The following is a 22,465-nucleotide window of genomic DNA, read 5'->3' as shown; positions in this document are numbered from 1 at the left end:
ACACAGAAACTGGAAACAAGCATTACATAGTTTTACCCTTTTAATTAATTTCAAAACGGACAATGTACACAGGCCAGTAAAATTATTGTCAACATTTCCTTTGCAGGTTTTCTGTATGTATCACATAGGAACAGAGATTATTATTTGCTTGAATGACTCAGGTTGTCTAAAATGTCCTGAGTGTAAAATTTAAACTTTCATATTTTCACATTAAATATATCTACATTTACCTTTAAAGCAATATACAAAGGTCACAAAACATCTCAGTGAATTCGTTTTGAGTTTTACTGGAGTTATTGCTGTCTGCTTTCTTCTTCATCACTGCCAGATTGTTCAAAGCCTCCTGACTCAACAGGTGCATCCACCTAGAGACAGAAATCAATGTGCTGACCTTAACTAGTGTTACTCTTTTGACATCTACCTTCAAAAAAAAAAAAAAAACTCACAGTAGAGGTTACCTTTTCAGGTTCCTGCACAGCAATGATTTGGACAACGCTCTTGTGTTTGTAGAGTTGGGTCTTGACAGCTTGCTCTATTTGCGAATTACACTTCATGAAAATCACATAGAGAGTGTAGCCAGCCACCAGCATCATGCTCTCCCACCACATTATGACATTATCCAGGAAAAAGATGATCAGCAAGATGAGATCAAATATGTAGAAGGATACATCTCTGAAAAGTGGCCACCAGGTTAGATGAAGCACTTCCCGAGAAAACAAAGCGTGATTACTCCCAGTGCAGAAGCAAAGAATTCATCACACACAATTGCAAGTGACACCTCGCCAAGAGAGGCCGGGGTAGATAGAGGAGGAGCTGGAGCTGGTGTGGGGGTCTCCTGTGGACGCTCAGGGGCCACAATAGTCAAATTTGTGGTGGAAAGTAGTGGAGACTCAGGCGGATTGGAAAATTCTAAATCTGAAGTTGTATCTGTATCATTTAAATCACGCATTTCAGGGTCTAATTTGTCACCACCATTAAGAAGGTCCTCAAGCTTTTGAGTCTCCGTGGTGATCTCTTCAAACCCCTCTGAATCCTCTCCAATCTGAGGCATTGGCAAAGGCTCAGACAGTCTGGCACTGATGGTCAGCTGGTAGAGGGTTGCACAGGAAAAACAGGAGCCTGCTCAGCCTCATTTTGAGCCACAGAAGCATTTTGTAGCATGATTGTAGATGGAAGGAAAAGCTGAGGAAAAACATAGAGATAAAATTACACTAAGACAGCAGGTGGCGCAATTCAGCCGCTCCTATTAAAACAGTGCAAGACCATTCAAACAAACAAATCATGCATTAATAGTCATGTAGAGTTATCAAAAAACCCCAAAGCAGCTGTGGGATTTTCATTGAATCTTAAATTTATTATACTTAAGTGTTAGAAGGATTATGAGTGTGTTTGTGCAGACTGACAGACATTTACAGTATTTACTTGCTATAAACACACAATAAGAGCTACCTTACCTTAAAACCAAATTTCCAACTGTTGAAATCCAGACGTGAAGCCAGTTTGGTAGACGCAAATGGTAACTTCAGCACGTTTCGATTTTCTATGTTAGAATAATTTACACGCACGACTTTTCCACTGATATCGATCAGCGTGTTTAGTTACACAATATGGTTTGAACTAGCATTTAAACTTTAGCTGAAAACACATTATGTGAATTATCCACCGAACGTAACGTTTAAAGTACACACTCGCTATTTATTTATTTAGTTGGTTATTTTCACGTTGATCTTTCATTACAAAAACACAAATTTTCAAGACGTGAGAACTACGTGATAAATGGCACGTTTCACCCGGACGGACTTCGTGGTGCACAAGACAACAAAAACAGTGGTGGATGGCGAGTGAAACATATTGAATGGCATGTAAATACGTACATATATATATACATATTTATTTATTTACTAATATATCGCCATTGCAAGCGTACGCTTTATATGTAGTTGTGCTAATATATATGATGTGTGTAATAATCAGCTGGACGTTTCTACAGTTGTGTTGCAGAAAGCTATCGTAGTTTAGCTAACGCTAGCTAACGCTCCTGTGCTGTGACAGTTCAGTCCTTTTAGCTTTAACTTCCTTCTGTATTTGTTGGTTGATATAAACCGACCTCGGTGAGATGACATCAGTCCAACTTATGTAACAGAGCTGTTGAATCGTGACCTCCGTGGAGGAGCAGATGCTCACACACTGATCTTTTCTGTATCCCAGTCAGTTCACACAGGAGGCTGATAAAAACCCCTCGGCGTTGTTGTGAGTCCGTATAAAAGCAGCCAGCCATGCCGACCGTGGTCCTGATGGATGTGTCTCTGTCCATGACACGGCCAGTGTCCCTGGACGGCAGTGAGGAGTTTCAGAGGAAGAACCTGGCCGTGCACGGACTCAACATGTTGTTTGAGCACATGGCTTCAAACTACCGCCTGGAGTTCACGGCTCTCATGGCCTTCTCCTCCCTCTGGGAGCTCCTAGTGCCTTTCACCAGAGATTACAACGCTTTACAGGTGAAGTGTGTCTCCTTTAAGGGGTTTGGGTCTCCTGGGTCGGGGGCCAAAGGAAGACTGTGGAGAAGAATTTGGGGGGATCTATGAATTTGTATCGTTTCCTATGCAGGAGGCTTTGAGCAGCGTGGAGGACTATGACAAGACCTGCATTGAGTCAGCGCTTCATGGAGTTAGTAACCTGGTGCAACAGGAGTGGGGCAGTGCTTGTCCCTGTCAGGTGTGCTGGATAGGCCTCCGTACAAATATTGTCATGCCTGTGAATATACTGTTGTTGAAGTGAAGTAGCGATTTTTACGTTATATCTCCTCTTCATGTCCTATAGGTGATGCTGATTACTGATGGATCTTTGGGCATTGGAAAGGGTTCACTACGCCACTCCCTCCAAACCCTCAAACAGCGTGGGGACGACAAGAAGTTCCCACTCCCTTTCCCTTTCCCTACCAAACTGTACATCATGTGTATCGCCAATGCAGAGGAGGTACAGATTCAGCCTTTTTTGGAGGCCTGTCCATGCGTTTCTGTTCTTTTTTATCTCCCACTAAACTCTGTTTGTGTAATTGTAAGTGAAATTTCTCATTTGCTACGATTCAGAATTTGCATTGAAAAAGTATTTTAGGGGACTTAATCGATTAAACAGGAAGTGAAAGACTCAGGCCAATATGTGACCCTTTTTGTGTGCTTTATCTCTGTATAATTTTTGCACCTTCCAGTTTACAAACGTGATCCAATCTGTGGTGTAATTGCAGTTACAGATGACCGATGCCATGAACAACTTGGAGGAGCTGCTTCGTCTCAGTGGAGGGGACGGACAGATCTTTACTATGGAGGGACCACTTTGTATGAAGAGTGTGCAGGCCATGTTTGGGTATGATTGGGGGGAAAATGTACTTTTTATTTTTAATATAAGTTTACTGAGGAAGCTTGTATTTTTTCACATATTCCTTCCCTCGTTTGTGTGCAGGAGGCTGATAGATTATGCGTACTCTCCTTTCCATGCGGTCCTGCACTGTGGGAACCTGTCCTCAGATGTTCAGGTGTTCCCTCGACCCGAGCCTATCGTGGTGGATGAGGAAGTGGAGCCCATGCCACGAACAGTTAGTACAGGTACCAAGGCGGTTTAAAATGTATTGATTGAGAGTTTAATTTCAACTTATTTCTTCCCGTTTTCTTCTGACAAATCTGGAGTTCTCTCTTTTATGCCTGTTTCAGACTTAGAAATTGTCGGCTTCATTGAAATCTCTGATATTTCCAGTCCTCCCGTTATATCTAGACACTTGGTACTGCCCATTGCTGTCAACAAAGGTTCGTGTTTTAATGGGTTTAATGATGTTCACCATCCACATTTAAAGCTGTTTTGAAAAATACCAAAATCAATTATCTCAGTATATTATATTTAAGATTTCATGATATTGTCAATGTTTTATTTGTACTTGATTGCAGATGTGGATGAAGTTGGCACAGGAGCCACCGATGAGCTCGAGGAAGAACCCTCCGCCAGTCAGATGGCAGGAAAAAGTCCAAATTTCTGTGTGCTTTTACATGGCAGTCTGAAAGTTGAGGGCATGATCGCACTGGTTCAGCTGGGGTAAGAATCAATAAAGTTGTTGACTTTAGTGCATTTAAACATCAAGACACTTGAATAACAAAATGAGTTCATCTTAGTCAGAATGAGTTTGTATTGACAGTATTCTTCTGAACTTTTTTTTTTTTTTTCTCAGGACAGAGTGGTACGGCATGCTGTACTCCCAAGCAGATAGTAAGAAGAAATCAAATCTAATGATGTCTCTGTTTGAGCCTGGTTCGGAGCCTCTGCCGTGGCTCGGCAAGATTACTCATTTGGGACCAATCTCAGGTAACCTGTCACTGACTTGTCAAGGAAGCAAATGGCTGCACTTTTCTGCATATTTAAAAAGACGTCCCTTTAACCTACTGGTTATACACGCCTTCCTGAACGCATCATGTTGAGAGTATTTTTTTTTTTTTTTATGGGTTATTATGAAAAATGCTAATAAATAACTAACTACTCCTAAAGATCAAAGGTCTGGCTGTGTTATCGGTTAATTTTTTACTAATATGTAACAAAGTTGACCTGCTGTTATCATGATTCTGTCGACTTCACTAAGATGTTTTGTGACCTTTGTGTACTTCAGAGGCTGCAGAGAATCCATATGGAGAAGATGACAATAAGAGCCCTTTTCCTGTGCAGCCACAGGTTAAACGGAGCTACGCCCAGAATGTCACTGTGTGGATCAAGGCCAGCGGACTGCAGGTACAGTAAAATTACAGCAGATCTTTTTTTTTTTTTTTTTTAGGTATTGGTTAAAGTTGTAAAAGTAACGTGAACCTACTAGCTTTTCCTGCTTCTACAATAATAAGATGAGATGTCTGCAGAAAATGGAAATGAGGCCATGATTATTCAGAGAAAGTTGAAATTGAAGCATATGAATGAAATGTTACTCTTTGCTACACCTCTGAAATATTTGGTAATATTGGACCAGAAAGCTCTTAAAACTGAAGTAAACCAAAATGGCTTCCAAGTGTGTAATTGATGTTTGCTAATGTCCATGTCATTTCTAAATTGTGATTTGGAGAAATTAACTTTGATTTGACCCAAACACTCTCTTGGTCTCACAGATGAATTGACCATATTTTGTTGCTCAAAGTTATTGAAAACAAAAAAAATGTAATTATTAAATTCATACAGTACTTATAACACAATTAATACAAAGATTTTACGTCCACATGATCAGAGGTAATTTTTAGTTTAACATGATTATCTGCAAAAATACTAACCATCATTCAATGGTCGAATTCAAAGTCATAAACTTCCCTTCCTAATTCCTGCACTTCTGCTGGTTGGCGGAGACATGCGGCCACAGTCTAGATCTACCTCTGAGCTGTAATCGAGGCCTAACATTATTAAGAATGTGCCGTGTAACGTTGTAACTATACCACAATGAACTTTGTAATGTTGAAATGTTCCACTGATGTAAATACTAACAAGTCATTAACATGGGACTCTACTGATTTCAGACCGATGTGCAGAAGATTCTGAGGAATGCAAGAAAATTACCGGATAAAACTCAAACCTTCTATAAGGTATGTTTCACTGAAAACTGCAGGCTGGAAAATCAATCCCGACAGCTTAGATTTTTCTGTCATAATTTAGAAAACTGTTGTTTTTTGTTAGGAGCTCAACCGCCTGCGCAAGGCAGCCTTGGCTTTTGGTTTCTGGGAGCTTCTCAAAGGAGTGGCCGATCTGCTGGAAAGAGAGTGCACTTTGTTGCCGGACTCGGCCCATCCTGACGCTGCCTTCCAGCTGTCCCACGCAGCACAGCAGCTCAAACTGGCCAGCACTGGTGATTCCCAGTATGCTGCTTTTGATCACAACATTGCCCCCATGCACACTGACTTCTCAAGCTGAGGCACATTTGGCTTTGTGAAAATAGACTAAAATACTGCAGACTCAGCCTGTGTGGACCAATACGGAGATGCGCCCAGTGTGAGCTGCATCTGCTTCATTTGTCAAGCCATGAGGGATAACTTAAAACTCGTCTGCTGAAACATGCCAACACATGCATACTGGGATATTTGTAAAATGTTGAATGTAAATAATTTTTTACGTGTTATTTTGTAGGATGTTTTTTCACAGACTGATGAGCTTTAGATTCCATTTTTATTAGTTGGCAAATAACAGAAATTTACAGGAAACCAAGAAAATGATCTCATTTGCTGTCCAGTGACAAATGAGTTTGAGGAACAGAATGAAGAAAGGACACAAGTCCAAATTCTTCATAGGTTATTTTTGAACAGAGGAGACAAAACTCTTTGTAATTGTACAGTTCCCTGAGATTTTTGGGACAATTCAAGAATCTGGAATTATAACAAATACCACATTTGTTTGAGTTTGTCGCGTCCTTCTTTTATACACCAATTATTGTGTATCAAATGACATCTGAACAGTGCTCATTGTAATGTAGATGACCAAAATAGCACTGCACCAAACAAAACTCAACATCAAAAGGAAAGACAAGAACAGTATCACATGGGATCTCTGTGGCTTAATTCAGTACTCAACTACTCACTACTCAACAAAATCTGAGACTACAGAGGCAGTGATAAAGTATTGCATCATCTTTAGGATGTGTAGGTTTATCCAAAAGGAAATAATTTTAATGAGTAAAGACAATGTGGAAAAGATTTTTTTTTTCCCCATAACATCCCAGTTTCCACTGGACAGAGGATCATTTGAAAGTTTCCTTCAGAAATAAACAGGCAGCAGAGGTGCTTGAGGATTCTTCCTGATACTGAGTCTCAATTGGCTTTCCTCTTCTTGGTACGGAAGCGCCTCTTCCTCTGCTTGTACAGATGGCGAAAGTTGATGAAAAGTCCTGTGGGGTGGATACCAAACGGTATCATGACATGATATTAATCGGAAGATTTCAATGAGTAATGTTTCATTGAAGACAATGTGGAGACTTACCCAGAAACATGAGAACAAGATAAATGTGCAGGATGTAACAGAAGTTGATGGAGGTGCCGAAGACTTTCGGGACAGGAATGCTGAAGCGTTTGGTCTCGTAAAATATGGGAATTGATTGTATAACAGCAACGGCTAAATATGAATAGGAAATTAAATTAATATCAGTATTTCCAAAAAGAAAGATTGTTTTAACTGATTTGGAGAGAAGTAAACTAGCTCACCTTCAGCTAAAACACCCAACGGGTACAGTGGTATCCAGATTGTGTATCGCAGCCATGTGAGGGTTTTCCACTCTGTGTTAAAACAGCCCAGCATGTAAAATGGATACCTGAAATTGGAACTTAGCGTTAGTTTTGGACAGGAAACAAGTTGTGCTTAACTAAAACAACAATGTAGCCTAGATGACCCAATGGTGTCCTGCACCCATCGGCAGTGAGTCAATGATGCTACAGAGTGGATACTCTTAGTTATAATGCACTTTTGATATCAACTATACCAATTGTTGCCAAGAATGGTTTTATTTTCAGACCACGAATTTACTGATTTAATACAATTGTCATTTAAACAAATTAATTTCACTAACAAAAAAGTGTCTAAAAAGTGCATCCACTATTCAGTAACAGAAGTTTGGGTGTATTTAGAGAATTTTGTTTTAAATGGAAGAATATTGCTTGTGAACAAACAACTGTTCACTCTGAAACAAAAATAACATACAGCCTTACATAACTTTACCTACCTAACAATCTCGATGGCACTCCACAAATAGAAAACGAAAAACACAACTGGTCGGTGGTGCATTTCCTCCAAGCTACCAAAGATGATGAAAAGGATAAAATTCCTTCCAACCACCTAGCAAAAGAACAAATGCCACCAAAGCAATTAATGAATTAATAAATTAATAATTAATAAAGTGCTTACTAAAGAAATGCATTAGCACTACAAATGTAGTTAAATGAAGCCAAAAGCATCCCATACCTGTATGAGAGGGGGAACAACACCTGTTTTGACTACACCAAAAGCAGCATTGAGAACCTCTACTGATGCCAGGATCTGGCAGAAGAACATCACGTCTGATATAGTGTGAAATGTGTCGTACAGAGAATCTGAAATAGGAGCAGAGTTGATTGGTCTTACCAGGTTTTGTGAAAGACGTGATAAGTGAAGATGATCACAATTATATTGTCTTACCTTGACCAAAGATAAAGAGGCGTACAGTCATGTTGACAAAGATCCAAGAAAAACCAAGAAACTGCACAAGGTTGTACATGAACAAATATCCCATTTTAAGGCTGACAAACCCTGAAATATTTGGAAAAGAAAGAAATTATGAGAAATATAGACTGTACTATCCAATAATAAGACACTTTATTTGCAATAAGTTTTAAAACCACAAACTAAAAAATTTCCTGTTTAAAAATTATTTTTACCTTCCTCTTCATGCTTTGCAGCCCTCAACCTGTTCCTTTTCTCGTCCTTTTCAAAGTTAAAACAAAAAATTTTAACAATCCATATTTCAATCATTACTTTTAAAACCAATGGTGCAATCTCAGTGCTAATATGAGGCTAATTTGATGTTTTGACTATTGATATGATGTTCAATAAAAAACAGTCAAATTCAGGTGGCTGTGCAAGAAATGTCCCACTGAATCAAAGGGAGAATTTTAATCGCACCTTTTCTCGGTTCTCCATCTCAGCGTCTGACTCGTCCAGCCAGCGGTCGAAGTCAGGTGCTAGGAAGACAGGTTTACGCTCCTGTACAGTTAGTCGGTCCCACCAGCCATGCTGCTCTTTCCTCACTGTGATATTTACCTGCCGTTGTGTGGACTTATAGCTTACCTGGGCACACAGTTTTATTCGACAGTCAGTCGCAAAAGTGGCAGAAATGAGAACGAAAAAAAGTACAGTAGATCTGTATGGGTAGTTTTATAATTAGTACATACCTCTGGCTTTACTGGGGAAAGAAACTCCAAGCTGAAACAGTATTCATTTAGTCCTTTTGCACCGTGGCCCCGGGCTACACACAAATATCATATAGAGTGGAACAAATTAAACATTTTTACAATATTTACAAAGTGATGTGTAATTTAAAATGATAGTCACCTCTAAACCTAAGGACGTTTTCAAGTACGAGGACATCGATATTCTGCAGAAGGAAACAGAGGCAGATGATGAGCTTACTTCCTCTTACAGAGTGATAAGAATTTAAGCATCATATTACTTCCTGTGACCAAAGCTGGGCCTGACTGACAAGACTGATTAGCAAAACTCTGATATTAGTCAGACTAATTTTATTTTGTGTATATATATATATATATATATAAATAAAACACAAGACTGACAAATTACAAACCAGTATAAATCCTAAGCTTGGAGAAGGCTCAGTCAAATGAGCTAGTCTCCAATTTGAATCAGCTTGTTTATGTCACTGTTTAGTGTAAAAAAAATACAACACACAGTGTTGTGCTCTGAAAAAAAAAACCCAAAACAAAACCGTATTTGTCTTTGGGGCCTTTGTGCCAAGCCATCCTTCTGACCCTTACTAACCCCACTGGACTGATGGCACGCACACAAGCTGGCATCTTAGAAATGCGTTACTCCCAACGTGGAGAATCACTCAGATATGGTGAGGATTCAGGTCATTAAAAAAAAAAAAAAATAATAAAAAAAACCTTACTAAAAACCAACTCACACACAACACACGATATATCATCTCAAATTCAAATGGTGCGGCTAGCCGGTGCTGTGGGACTTGCAGGAAGATGCAGCAGTGATCTGCATGGTTAAATATCATGTCTCTGCCGGCGGCCGCCCCGCTGCTCACCTGAGCGTCCGTCAGCTCCACTCGCAGGTAAATTTCTTTGTGGCGCTGAGCCCAGTAAACGAGAGGTGTGAGGGCCATTGTTGCGTCTTTTTGTGTTTTTCTCCTCAGATTCAGATTCAGATATAGATATATATATATATATATATATATATATATATATATATATATAATCTTTTCGCAGGGCTTAGTTAAAGAGCTTAGTTTCAGGCTCTTCTCTTCATGATCGGTTCCGGCAGCTTCCTGCCGTTAACCAGAATGTTCTGTGAACACGCGCGTTCAGCAACCGCGAGCGTAATGACGTCGCACTCCCACCTGATGACGTCGCTACGCCTGTTGTGGTGTCCTGTGATTGGCTGGCGGCGAACTGAGTGTTTACGGAAGTAGTAGGTGGTTTGAGAGGGCACGGCTCAAGCGGAAATTGTTGTTGATATGCTAACATGCAAAAGGACGAGGTTGCGTGTCTGAAAACTGAATTGGTAAAATCTTGCGGGACATTCCGTGTTCTTGTTGGCGTAACGGGAAGCGTTGCAGCCCTGAAACTACCTCTTTTGGTCTCTCAGCTGCTTCAGCTCTCTGGGGTGAGCTCTGTATTGTTATTATTATATTTTAATTGAAAGCCTGCTCCCTAATACCATGCCCCCTGCCTGTCTCTGTGTCTTACACACTTGAAAGTAAAGTTTGGTGCACTTAAATATTTGGAATCTGGTACATACCTAATTTGATCAACGTACCCAGTATGGCAACGACACCAAACTCAAGAGACAAAGAGATACAACTTTGTGTAGAGGAAAATAAGGTGTGTTGTAACAGAGATTGTATGACTATAGAGCACTGACGCAGACTAAACCCACGAAGGTATTATTTAAAATGTTTGAAACAACTTATCTGTATCTTGTGCACACAATTGTGCACAGGTGAATTACCTGAGAAAGCTTGAGCTCTTTTAAGTGTCGGAGGGGGGGGGGTTACACCTTTAGATGTCAATCTTTCGCTTGTTGCACTTTACATTAAATGAATCTATAAATTAAAGCTATTCTGTAATTATGTTGAAAGGACTGTCCGTTTGAACGTTTGCAGAGTTTCTGTCCATGTGTCTGAAAGCGTGTCTCTGCCTGGCAGAGCTCGTGTGGGCGGACTTTGGCCACAAGATGGAGATGTTGCAACAACCGCAGCAGCAGCACTCTCTTATTGTGCTTCCTTTTTCGACTTGCAGCGCTGTTATTGACTCTCAGCTATAGTAGCTATCATAAGGTCTCACAAAGTACAGTGGAATTAAACCAGACCAGAAGCAGCACAAACTGCATAACAATGTAACCAATAAAACCTGAAAGCAAGGAAGGTATGATGTGATACACAGTTTCTAGGTTATTGTTTAAAATTGAATTTCAACGCGCAACATTATGTCTGCGCATCATGGAGTAATGCCTGGCTATACAGGGAGATGCAGTTTTATCATATTTGCGAGACAATAACAATACATTTCATATTCTTCTGAACTGTCTTTGTCATCGTTTACACTTTCCCCCGTAGATAGGATATGTAGGTTCTGATTGATGTGCAACTTGGCATTTCATCTGATTTAAAGTGAAACCCTTTTTTATTCCAAAGATACATTCTGAGCAGGGAGATTTAATATGATTTTAATATAGCCAATTAATTGGGGTGATGCTTGATTTTAAAAGTACAATCCACCATTCACATCTAACCAAGCAATTCTGCGTTGCCAAGTCACATTTAAGTGTAAGGCCCATAAATTACTCTATCAAATTAAGATCATTTGATTGTATTTATTTATTTCTCCCTTTAGTTTTCCTGTCTCTTAAGAACTGTAGACAGGATCTTGAAAAAAAATGCTGTTAAAAAAACCCTTGTAAATGTCATGGTTCTGTTTTATGGTTTAGGTTGATGTAAGAGTGGTCACTACGGAGCATGCCAAGCACTTCTACAATCCCGCAGAAGTTTCAGTAAAAATCTACAGTGACAAGGATGAGTGGGAGGTAACAATGAATGTGCCAAATTTCCTAGTATTTGTATTTCAAGTAAAACATTCCATTAATTCGCTGTGCAAAGTCACTATCCTATAAACCCTTTGTAACTTGTGATATAATGACAAATGTATGAATTCCAAGAGTTGCATGAGTTGCTAAGTATTCACTTTCCAGTTCCCATGCAAATTTTGAAACAAACTACCCGAGTGAGGAGTCACGCAGAGAAAAGATATTGTGGATTCCAAAGAAGTCAAAAAGTTAGTGACTTGTTTGTTGGGTGCCTGAAAAGTATGTCTCTGTTCTAGATGTGGACACAGAGATCTGACCCTGTGCTACACATTGAGCTAAGGCGCTGGGCAGATCTATTTGTCATTGCCCCCCTAGATGCTAACACTCTTGGGAAGATTGCTAGCGGCATTTGTGATAATCTGCTGGTGAGAACACTACATTTTTATGTGATTACCTACAGATTGTTGCAGTGAATAACAATCCACTATATGATTTCTTTGGAAGTAGTTTCTAATTGATTTGTATGTTGGCAGACGTGTGTGGTAAGAGCATGGGATACCAGTCGACCTCTCCTATTCTGCCCTGCAATGAATACAGCTATGTGGCAGCATCCCATAACAGCAAAGCAAGTATCCAGTTTGAAGGAGTTTGGATATATGGAAATACCCTGCATCGCTAAGACGTTAGTGTGTGGAGATGAAGGTGGGTTTAAATACAATTTAAAAAAAACATTCAATAGCCTCATAAAATCTCACAATGCTGTTGGTTGGACAATTAAGTATACAAGTCATGTAAAAACAAATTTTTACCTTATAAGACAAAAACTCTTCAAGTGCACTTTTTGTAAAATCAGCAGATGAAATCATGAGATGAAAAAGACACATTTGTATAAAAACTGGTATTTTAGAATTAATGTTTTAATCTAATTTCAGATACATGTTTTAACTTCTGACTTGCATGTTAAGTATTTGCTCACACACCTCAAAGTAGCGTATCCTCACTTAAGTAGAAGGGACTTAAATTTGGAGTCCATGGGACTTGACTCGCTCAGCCTCAAGCAGCCTTTCAATGAACTGTTTCTTTCCAGACTAGCATGTTCCTGCTTGTCTCAGAGATCCTGGTTTTCCTGTTAGGCCATAATCTAATTTGCCATGCACGCCTATGTCATGAAATAATTAATTACTTTATGCCACAACTGGTTTAGAGTAGTCATTCATTAATTCATCTTCAACCGCTTATCTGTTTCTGGGTTGCGGGGGGTGGGGGTTGCTGGAGGTACACCCTGGACAGTCCATCACAGGGTCAACACACAGAGATAGTCAGACACAGCCAACCACTTACCGTGCTGTTTAGATCATTTCCTTTGCTAAACACACCAGTATGAAGGCAACATTCTTAAGAATGCATGTTGTCTTCGATTACCAAATCATTGTATGTGCATTTTTTCTTGATTGCTACAAATATACCACACCTTTTTGCTCAGCGTTGCCCTCATTGTGTGTGTACGAAATATCTTGTTAGAGTAACTTAAAGTTAGTCGACCATCATTTCCACATTCATCTGCTACTCAGAAAGCAGAGCGCCTATACCTTGTGGCCATGCTTCTGGGTGGCCTACCCCACACAGTAGTGCCCGCACATTATTGCACTTTTTAGCAAACATAGACAATAAGACCCCACTGGTGAGCCATGTTCCAAATGACGTTTCATGACAGAAAATTGTGGCTTCCATTAGAACCATTCATCGGCAGCATTGAACAGTGTTTGACAGTTGGGGCCTAGAATAGTTTGAGCCCCCTAGGATGACTATGGACGTGTTCCAGGCATATTCCACTTAGGGGATGCAATGCAGCAGGCAGGTTGCCAGGATTATATATTTATATGTATATTTTATATATATATAAAAATCAGTGCTTCCCCATACAATTAGAAAAAGAAGGAGTAATTGTGAGGCAGAAAAATACCTTTAACCCTCCGGTCATGTTCTCTTCCCGCCCCTTGCTTTAATGTTCCCAGTCAAAATTGACTGTTTTAACTGCTCTTAAATTAGCACAAAAAACATTTTTCACCACCAAATTTTTATTCAACATTCTTTAGCTGTGAACAATGTCTCAAAGTAGTGTTTTACATGAATTTATAGAATTAGACATAAAATAACTGCAGTGAAAATACAAATAGGCACTGAAAATGTATTACAAAATGAACATGTAATGTAAAAACTAAATGGAAAACGAAAGACCAAACTCAACATGATTGTGTGTGTGTGTGTGTGTGTGTGTGTGTGTGTGTGTGTGTGTGTGCCCGCGCGCACGTGCACGTGAATTCATGCACATGAGTGGCAAGTGACACTCAGGTCAGAGTGGGCCTTGCAAACATAGGCATCACATTTGCAGCATCTCAGGCTTGTTTTATTGTCTCTAGGGGCACAGCGCTCACAGCGCTTCCTTTTCTGCCCATGTTCTTGTTGGGGGAGAGCAGCTGGGGCTGGGGCTTGCACACTCCTAACCAGACTGGCAGAGACTGGTGTGCAGGGAATGTGCTGGCGCCTTTGAATAAGAGGAGTCACCAAAGCTTTCCCCAGCTCTGCTAGGAAAAGTCTCCTCTTCAAACTTTTCCCCTGATTCCAGGTTGGGTCAATGGCTGTCCACACCACATGTGCGTTCAAAGCACATGCGGCACATCAAGGATGTTGTGGAACAGTGCCACAGGCCAGCGGGCTGTCATTTGCTTGCAGGTGGATGTACCAGTAAGCTGCAATAAAAGGAACAATAAATAAGAGATTGGGAACAATATTGAATCTCTCATACAAAAAATGCATAAATAAAAATAAAATAAAATGCATGATGGATGAAACTTTACATTACCTTATCAAGGCAGTCAACGCCTCCTTTGTTCTTGTTGTAGTCCTGGATCATAAGGGGCTTCCTGTCCTCTGTGGTGCTGACAGCGGCGTCTTTGTGTAGCGAGCTCATCAGGATGACATTTCTATTCTTCTTGGGAACATATGACACAAGAGTGTGTGTGACAGTGAAAGCAAATTTTGATGAGAGTGCCTCTCTTCCTCTGGTCGAGTTCAGGCTTGTTCTTCCTCACTGTCCCTACGATGGTGAGTTTTCTTTTCAGCAGCTCCTGACCAAGAGCATATGATGTGAAGAAGTTGTCACATGTGATATTATGCCCTTGGAGACAGGTTGTCATGTCCAGCATAACACGCATGCCCTGGTTTCTTTCGGCCCTTCCAGTACTGGGTTTCCCCATGTATACCTGCATATTCCAGGCATAGCTGCTCTTGGCGTCACATGCTGCTCAGATCTTTATTCCATATTTCCCTGGTTTGCTTGGAATGTACACCTTGACTGAACAGCGACCTCTGAAAGGAACCAGGCGCTCATCAACTGTCACGTCAGGGCCTGGATTGTACATAAATGGTAGGCGCTCCACCCACCTGTCCCAAATGTTTCTGATGGCAGCCAGTTTGTCATTTCACCTCTCCCTCTCCATCTGTTGACTGGTCAGTCTCCTCAAAGTCTGGATCAAAATCTAAGTTGTCTTCCACTTCCGAGACATCCTCCTCTATCTCTGGTTCAGTTTCAGTGCCCTTTTCATCATGTTCAAAAAGCCGGACCAGAACCTTTTCGACAGAGAACCGCTTGGTCAGTGGCCTACTCATTGTGCTCAGAGTAAAAGGAGTGCAAGGCAAACATCATGGGATATATATGTGGTCTGTGTGAAGACGATACATTGATTAGTCTGGAAGGTGTGGTTCACGTGGGGGATAGGCATAAAAGCGTGGGAAAGAGATGGGTTCACATAACAGACACCTGTCTAATCTGTGTGAAGATATGATACATTGTTTCATCGGGAAGTTGGTTCACATGGGAGGATCGGCACATAAGCGCGGGAAAGAGATGTGTACGCACAGAAGACATTGTTCAGTCTGAAATGCGTGTGTGAGTGAGTGAGCTGGGGTGGTGTGTATGGGGATGTTTTCTGTCTGATGGATGAATATAGTCTGGATACCCATTCATTTCCCACGACGGTCACTTATGACCGGGAACACCACAGGCTTAACAAGGTTGATTAAAACACTCAAAATTCAATGAAAGAGGTGATCATCACTTTTATATGTTCAAGTGCGTAGTGTGGAGGATATCATCAGGCCTTGAGGCAATCAGATGGAAAACACAATATTTATGAGTGTTTTAAGTTGTAAATCGGTCAGATTTGACCCGAACACGACAGGAGGGTTAAAGGAAAGCAAACTGTGCACAACAGCTGACCCCACTGAGCGTTATCTTCACACAGATGTAGCCTCAGACCGATAAGCGGAAGATGTGGGGCCATCGCCAATTCACACAGTGTAGGGCAGCCGTTGAGTCTTACAATAAACGCTTAAAATGCAGAAAAACCTGCAAAAACAAGAACACGTCTTGGGCAGATGTCCCCAGTTTGCAGAACAAACGTGACTAGTGAGCAGCAGACTGCATGAATCTTAGGAAACAGCAAAGGTCTGTCGTGTGGGAGGGCATAAGAACCTGCTCAGTGTGTTTCATAAGCCTACAAGGGATTCTGCCCTGTAATAATCCTTAAAATTGAAGACCAGATAAACATGATTAGCATGTCAGCTGCAGGGTTGCTCAGCACATTTGTGATCACTAATGAGTTCACATGATAACACACGGACTGCAATGCTGTGGCCTCCTTACAGAGATGGCACACCTTATAAATGTAACAATGGCTGGGTGTGTATTGTGGGTTTTTTTTTTTTTTTGTTTTAAATATACACTCATTAATGTGATACGTACGCTCACTTTATTTACTTGGCACCCTTCCAAGTCTAGCATGAATTGAGACCATTGTCTAACCATTTTTTATGGCTGATTCAACTGAGTCTGAGTTTATCTTGTGCCCTTGATTTAAAATCTCAAGAGTCAAATGGTATTGTAAACTGTCTTAGTGGGGAATCAGATGTAAGAATTAGCTTCTATCAAACGTATTCAGACCTCTTAAGTTTTTTTTAATATATGGTTATGTTCCAGCTTTATGCCAAAATTTGATAAATTGGTTAATGGTTGTAAATTATTCATTTTATGAAAAGGGAAAAGAATCCTTGAAACTACTTGGTGTAATTTCTGCCATTCTTCTGGCAGCAATGATCAGACATTTTCAGATGTCTTCCAAGAGGTGTGATTGGGTTCAGCGCTCTCGCTGGGTTCTTCAAGGACATTCACAGAATTGTCCTTAAACTGCACCTGTTATGTTTTGACTGTGAGCTTTGGGGCATTTATCCTGTTTGAAGGTGAATCTGATACACAGGATTCCATTAAGGACATCTCAGTTCTTTGTTCTGTTAAGTTTCCCTGAACCAAAACCAGTCTCCTAGTGCCTGCCACTAAAAACACCATCTCACATAGATGGTTTGGATTGTAGGTGATGGTAGCCCAAACAGCTCATGTTTTGATATTAATCAGTTGCTCAGTTGTGTTTTTGAGGAGCCTTTGTGTTTTTTTTTTTGTTTTTTTTTTAGCTTTCACTTATCACCGTAAATGTTGAAACAACCAATATTTTCTGATGCAATGAGTGTGCAAGGCGCTTGAAAAGAATATAACAGTGATGCATAACAAGGTCTCACATATCAAGGAAATATTGAAAGCAACTTCTAATCACAAAGCCATAGCTAAATGAAGCACAGACCAGTTTCCTGGCAATGCTATGTCTCATCGATTCACAGGTAAGTGGGGAACAAAATAGAGTGATAACAAAGCTATGCAAACCCTGGAGAAGAGAAGTCGTCCATGCTTATTAAAATCATTGCCTTCTGGTAATTACAGATCATTTATTCCTCCCTGTAGGTGTTTGTGTAACAAGTAACTCTTCACTTTGTTGCAGGTAAAGGTGCCATGGCTGAGGTGTCGACCATTGTCAGTGTTATCAAACAGTATCTACAGAAACCAGATAAGTCATCGGAGAAAACATGAATGCCACATTGTGTCGTATATTGATTGTGACCAATCAAAATATGAACATGGCCTGTTCCCGGAATGTGATTAGTTAATTTTTTTCTTTGGGATTATGTAGGTGTGTACTGGAAGTCATTCAGTGGCATGTCATTGTTTGATAAGTTTTGTTGCACCTGTTGGGGCAGACTAGCACACACACCTTTATTTTGTTTGTCTAGTCTGTGACTCATTATGCTGAAAATGCAATTAATATAAATGTATGTCCTTTTTTTTGGGGGGGGTTCGCCAAGAAATGGTACCAATCGACAAACAGTTTGACAAACTTAAATAATGAATTTCCCCAATTGGGATTGTAGTCACATTATTCTGCTTAGAAGTTCCTTGTAATTTTATAATAGGAATCACATCAAGGTCATCGAGGTAAAGGGCAAAAGCAGTTGAAATGAACAATGCCGTCTTCGAATGAACTAATACAAAAAAAAAAAAAAAAAAATCATTAAATGCACATGTTTATCAACCCATCAATTTTACCATCAAGAGCATTTTCAGATTTTAGCTGAGTAGCAGCTGTTATGGTGCCTATGGGGTTAATTATGAGACAAACTAGTGGAAAGTCTATTCCCACGATACAGTTTGACAGGCTGACTTTAATGCAGCAGCACAATACATGAAGTTGACAGCAGAGGGATGCATGCCTCTGGTTCAGTGACCATTAGCTATCACTGGCAGTCTTTTTTTTTTTCCCAAACATCAACTTTTAAACAAGGTACCAAGGGCTGGTAGCTGTTCCCCAGTGTGTGTGTGTGTTTTTTTTTGTTTTGTTTTGTTTTGTTTTGTTTTGTTTTTACCAAATGCTACCAGTGGTAAAAAGTGATGGAGGCCATAGTTCACATTTGTGTGTAAGACATGTTTATCTTCGTTAAATCCCTACATCTCCAAACAAAGTGAAATTTACCCGTCTGGATTGTGTCAAGGAAGCAAACTTGACATTGGTTTGTTTATGCTATACTATTTGGTTATACTTCTCACTAACAGTGACAAGGAGCAGGCTGTAACAATGGTCTTACTTGTAATAAACTGAAAGGAACTGAATCTCACAGGTGGTAATCAAGGTTATTCTCTTCTGCCACACTTATATAGGAAATACGGTGTAAAAGTTATCCTTTCATATTTAACCCTATATTGAGTACAATAATCTGATATTCTGAATCTTCTACTTTGGAGTAACCATGACTAGTCTTGCTCAGATTTTTTTAGTAAAAAAATTGAACCTTTAAGTAATGAACTGCATTTCCTAATACAATGATATTGTATGCACATGCCAAATAACCCGTATGTCTGGACATGTGCCTTCATCCAGTTAGGACGGGGAAATGGCCAAAGGGTTCAGACGGATGTCCTTTAATGTTCTTAATTCATTATCAATGCAGCTGCTTGCTTATTGAATGTAACCAATGGTTCTTTGCTCTTGTACGGATGACCCCTTCATCAATTCCTCTGAAGTTGCTAACTGTCACTTTGGTCACTTGGCCCTCTTGCGCGACAGCTTAAATAAATATACAGACAACTTCTTCTATCCCACAGTTTGTTTAATTTCCACTAGAGGAAACATGTCAGACACGTTTAGGCAAGAGTTAAGATACTCTGACACTGTCTGACAAGAATTTGACTCACATTCACAACGTGTATCTAAGTACTTGTTTAATGGCCAAAGTGTAGACTAATTTTGTACTGCCCGTGTTATTCTCTCTATGCCGACCAGAGAGCTATGTTTTATCGTGGTTTATCAGTGTTCCCACAAAATCCAAGAAAGGTGGGGGGGGGGGGGATTTGGTTTGCAAATAGCCAGGGGCATGTTACTGTTGAGTTGTCGAGGTTGCAGCACATGGAGCAGCGTGAATGGCTCGTCGAACGAGAAGCATCCTTCCCTGAACCATAACTTGTCCTGCTGCTATTGGCTGCTGCGTTTCTGTTAATGAGGCCAGAGGCACGTTACATCAGCCACACTGGTGAGGGGAGTGTCACTGCAGCCTTGACAGCGCTGTGGGAGTGCGCAGTCTGCAGGTGTGCCCAGAGGTAATAAACAGCATGTTCTCACCACTATGGTCAAATCATCGAAACTACAGATAGCCTGAAGTCAGGGGCAGTGTGAACTAGAAACTTAGAAATGCTTTGCGTTTCAAGAAGAAACATACCGATCTTCCTGTCATTTAAATTTCTGTTTAAGAACTTTCTGAACAGCTTTGCAGAGAATATCATCATGCTCTCCGCTCCATCAAATGTCGGTTCACCTTGTGTTGGTTGAGAATTTCACCGATTCAAATAGGAATACTGTTGTAAGCAAAGGCTGACAAAGATAAGTATTAAAGCTGATTAGGCTCCAGGTTTACAAGAAAGTGAGCCAGCAACATTCCAGCCCATTTAATTACACTATTAGTAACCAATTACTGGTCTGCTAATTACAATAACCTCAACTAACAACTATGAACTCTGACTGAATTATTATTTTCAAATCCACACCTCAACTTGAAACGTGACAGACAGACTTCTCAAGAGAGCCCGACAAACATCCGGAAAACATACAGACCTGTACAATTTTTGGCGGTAGCATGAGTTCTGAATGTAAATATTCTAGATTATACAGAAACATTGAAATGATCTGTGGTCTCGATACAGTATAATAGCCTATTGACAGTATACAGATTGGTCAGCACTGTTGCCTCACAGCAAGGAGCTTCTGGGTCTGAATCTCAGGCGTTGGGCTTTTCTGTGTGCAGTTTCCATGTCCTTCCTTTGGGTTCTGATTGAGTTCTAAGGCTTCCTCCCACAGGCCACAGACATGCACATTTAGGTTTGCTGGTGACATTTGCCCAATATCAGCTGGGATCGGCCCTAATCTCCCTGCAACCTGACAGATGGATAGACAGTATAACAGTGTCGCTTTTTCCACTCTACAAGAAGTGCAAAGGGACAAATGGTTCTTATTTACGACCATTTGCATGCCAGAGGGATTCCAACCTGACAGCCCTCACTCACTGCATACCTCAAATATTTGTTACATAATTCAGACCTAAGAACAAGACAAACACACAACAGGCATGAAAGACCATCACGTCATAGATCACAGTTCATTATAGCTGACAGACTAGACTATAACAGGAAATAAAGGAGAGACAATAAGCTACCTCTCGCTTATTGTAAATCTTCAAAATCTCCAAGGGAAGTGAGAGAGTCAAAAGCTAGAGGATAGTTTGTAGTTTATTCCATTACATTGCTGTCTCAGACTCATTCAGCCAAGGTTAGGGCTTGTGTTAGATAACCCTTTACAGTATGTAGCTCTTTGGATGTTTTAAAATAGATTTGTCCACTCTCTAACTTCCAAAACTGAAAATGCCAGTGCAGCGCCAGTTTTTTTGTTTTGTTTTTTTTTTTGTTTTGTTTTTTTGTGAGAAGTGGATTTAATTCATAGTGCTCAGTATGTGTGTTTACAGTGAGAGAACATTGGATGAGAAATACACATTACACATAACATCTTGTGCTAATGTGCGTATGTCAGGTGAACATGCATCCCCTGTGTCTGATTTAACTCAAGAAGTCTCCAGGCTCAACATGCAGTTTCTGGCCTCTGGGAATATTCAACCAGGTTTCATCAGAAAACGACATCCTGAGAGATCAGCAGCTCTGTTCCCCGTGTCACCATAACTCGCTCTATTGGCGGTCAGATGTTTAAAAGTGGTAAACATCTTGTGGATTCACTCAGAGGCAAATAGAAATTAGTGAAGTGCATTTCTCTCACATGAGTTGACGTATTGTACCATTTTTATTCAGGATGGTATGTGCCACAATATATGCTGCTGGGTGTAAAAATGAACTGCCCCCTTCTTTTACTACTCAGTTTTACTACACTTCAGTCACTGTAACCCCTCTGGATCCAGAAAGTAATCCCTCTGGACAGAAAATGTAACCCATGTTATCAGCCCCGTTATTTGAGCTCATTTGGATACCTTGCAGACGTTTAGATTGATCTGTTCTTTACTTGGTCTTTACTCTACTCTCCTGTGTTTATTTATGTTAGATATTTAACATGAGGAAGTTTCACAGAGCGAGATAATCTTCAACAGAGTTGTAATGCCCACTCTGCATATGCTGCTGATATTTATACCAGGAAATGAGAGGCAACAGGTCAATTTAAATGAAGCAGATAATCAAATTGTCCCCCGAGTCTGTATAATCATTCAGCGGCTTAACTACCACCAAGATGTGTGTTACGCTTTTCTACAGTGTTTAATATGTGTATTCTGCCTGTCTTTATCAATTCTCAAACACATTTCTAACAACTGACAGCTAATGGGACATGATGGTAAAGATATTTTACTTGATCTGTCATGGTCCACGCAGCAAGTGTAGCCAAAGCATGATGTTTTTCTTCTTTATTGTCTGTAACCTGCTACTTGCAATAGCTTTAATCAATGTACCCAAGAATGCTCAAAGATAAACTCTGCATTAAAGCATGACAGTGTAGCACTGTGTTGATAATGTAACCCACAAACTGGTATAAAAGATTGTCAAAACCTGAGCTCTGAGCTCAGAGCTCATTTGCACATATACTTCACTGTGCTGTGAGTGAATCTGCAAATGCCCTTGTGACTGGCAGAGGTCATCTCGCAGATAATATTTAAACTAGAGCTTTTGGATTCAGATGGGTCC

At 40.3% G+C, this 22,465-nt stretch overlaps 3 protein-coding genes across 7 annotated transcripts; 2 read left to right on the top strand and 1 right to left on the bottom strand.

Moving 5' to 3' along the window:
- Positions 1 to 1,800: 1,800 nt before the first annotated feature.
- ints14 (integrator complex subunit 14) lies at positions 1,801 to 6,392 on the top strand. 3 transcript variants are annotated; one of them, XM_029522578.1, is made up of 12 exons: positions 1,801 to 1,858; positions 2,209 to 2,498; positions 2,608 to 2,715; positions 2,821 to 2,976; positions 3,245 to 3,363; positions 3,460 to 3,602; positions 3,708 to 3,800; positions 3,939 to 4,083; positions 4,217 to 4,350; positions 4,649 to 4,767; positions 5,532 to 5,597; positions 5,689 to 5,922. In XM_029522578.1, exons 2-12 carry the CDS (start codon positions 2,277 to 2,279, stop codon positions 5,920 to 5,922), a joined length of 1,539 nt encoding a protein of 512 aa, XP_029378438.1. In that variant the 5' UTR covers positions 1,801 to 1,858; positions 2,209 to 2,276. The 3 variants fall into 3 exon arrangements, with proteins under 3 accessions (XP_029378438.1, XP_029378439.1, XP_029378440.1); XM_029522579.1 differs by having other exon boundaries at positions 1,819 to 1,862; XM_029522580.1 differs by lacking the exon at positions 1,801 to 1,858 and having other exon boundaries at positions 2,277 to 2,498; positions 5,689 to 6,392.
- On the bottom strand, positions 6,163 to 9,965 carry hacd3 (3-hydroxyacyl-CoA dehydratase 3). The gene is made up of 11 exons (XM_029522581.1): positions 9,803 to 9,965; positions 9,082 to 9,124; positions 8,922 to 8,995; positions 8,653 to 8,817; positions 8,409 to 8,454; positions 8,170 to 8,280; positions 7,957 to 8,084; positions 7,718 to 7,830; positions 7,203 to 7,309; positions 6,982 to 7,113; positions 6,163 to 6,889 (listed from the first exon to the last, which is right to left on the bottom strand). The coding sequence occupies exons 1-11, from the start codon at positions 9,878 to 9,880 to the stop codon at positions 6,813 to 6,815; spliced, it is 1,074 nt and encodes a 357-aa protein (XP_029378441.1). The 5' UTR covers positions 9,881 to 9,965; the 3' UTR covers positions 6,163 to 6,812.
- Positions 9,966 to 10,201: 236 nt separating this feature from the next.
- Positions 10,202 to 18,855, top strand: ppcdc (phosphopantothenoylcysteine decarboxylase). 3 transcript variants are annotated; one of them, XM_029523848.1, is made up of 5 exons: positions 10,202 to 10,380; positions 11,704 to 11,799; positions 12,096 to 12,224; positions 12,333 to 12,501; positions 17,688 to 18,855. In XM_029523848.1, exons 1-5 carry the CDS (start codon positions 10,240 to 10,242, stop codon positions 17,774 to 17,776), a joined length of 624 nt encoding a protein of 207 aa, XP_029379708.1. In that variant the 5' UTR covers positions 10,202 to 10,239; the 3' UTR covers positions 17,777 to 18,855. The 3 variants fall into 3 exon arrangements, with proteins under 3 accessions (XP_029379708.1, XP_029379709.1, XP_029379710.1); XM_029523849.1 differs by lacking the exon at positions 11,704 to 11,799; XM_029523850.1 differs by lacking the exon at positions 12,096 to 12,224.
- The last annotated feature ends 3,610 nt before the right edge of the window (positions 18,856 to 22,465 follow it).

The sequence above is a fragment of the Echeneis naucrates genome, chromosome 16, assembly GCF_900963305.1.
Source record: "Echeneis naucrates chromosome 16, fEcheNa1.1, whole genome shotgun sequence".
In the NCBI taxonomy this organism is placed as follows: Eukaryota; Metazoa; Chordata; class Actinopteri; order Carangiformes; family Echeneidae; genus Echeneis; species Echeneis naucrates.
This window is presented reverse-complemented; position numbering and strand designations above follow the sequence as displayed.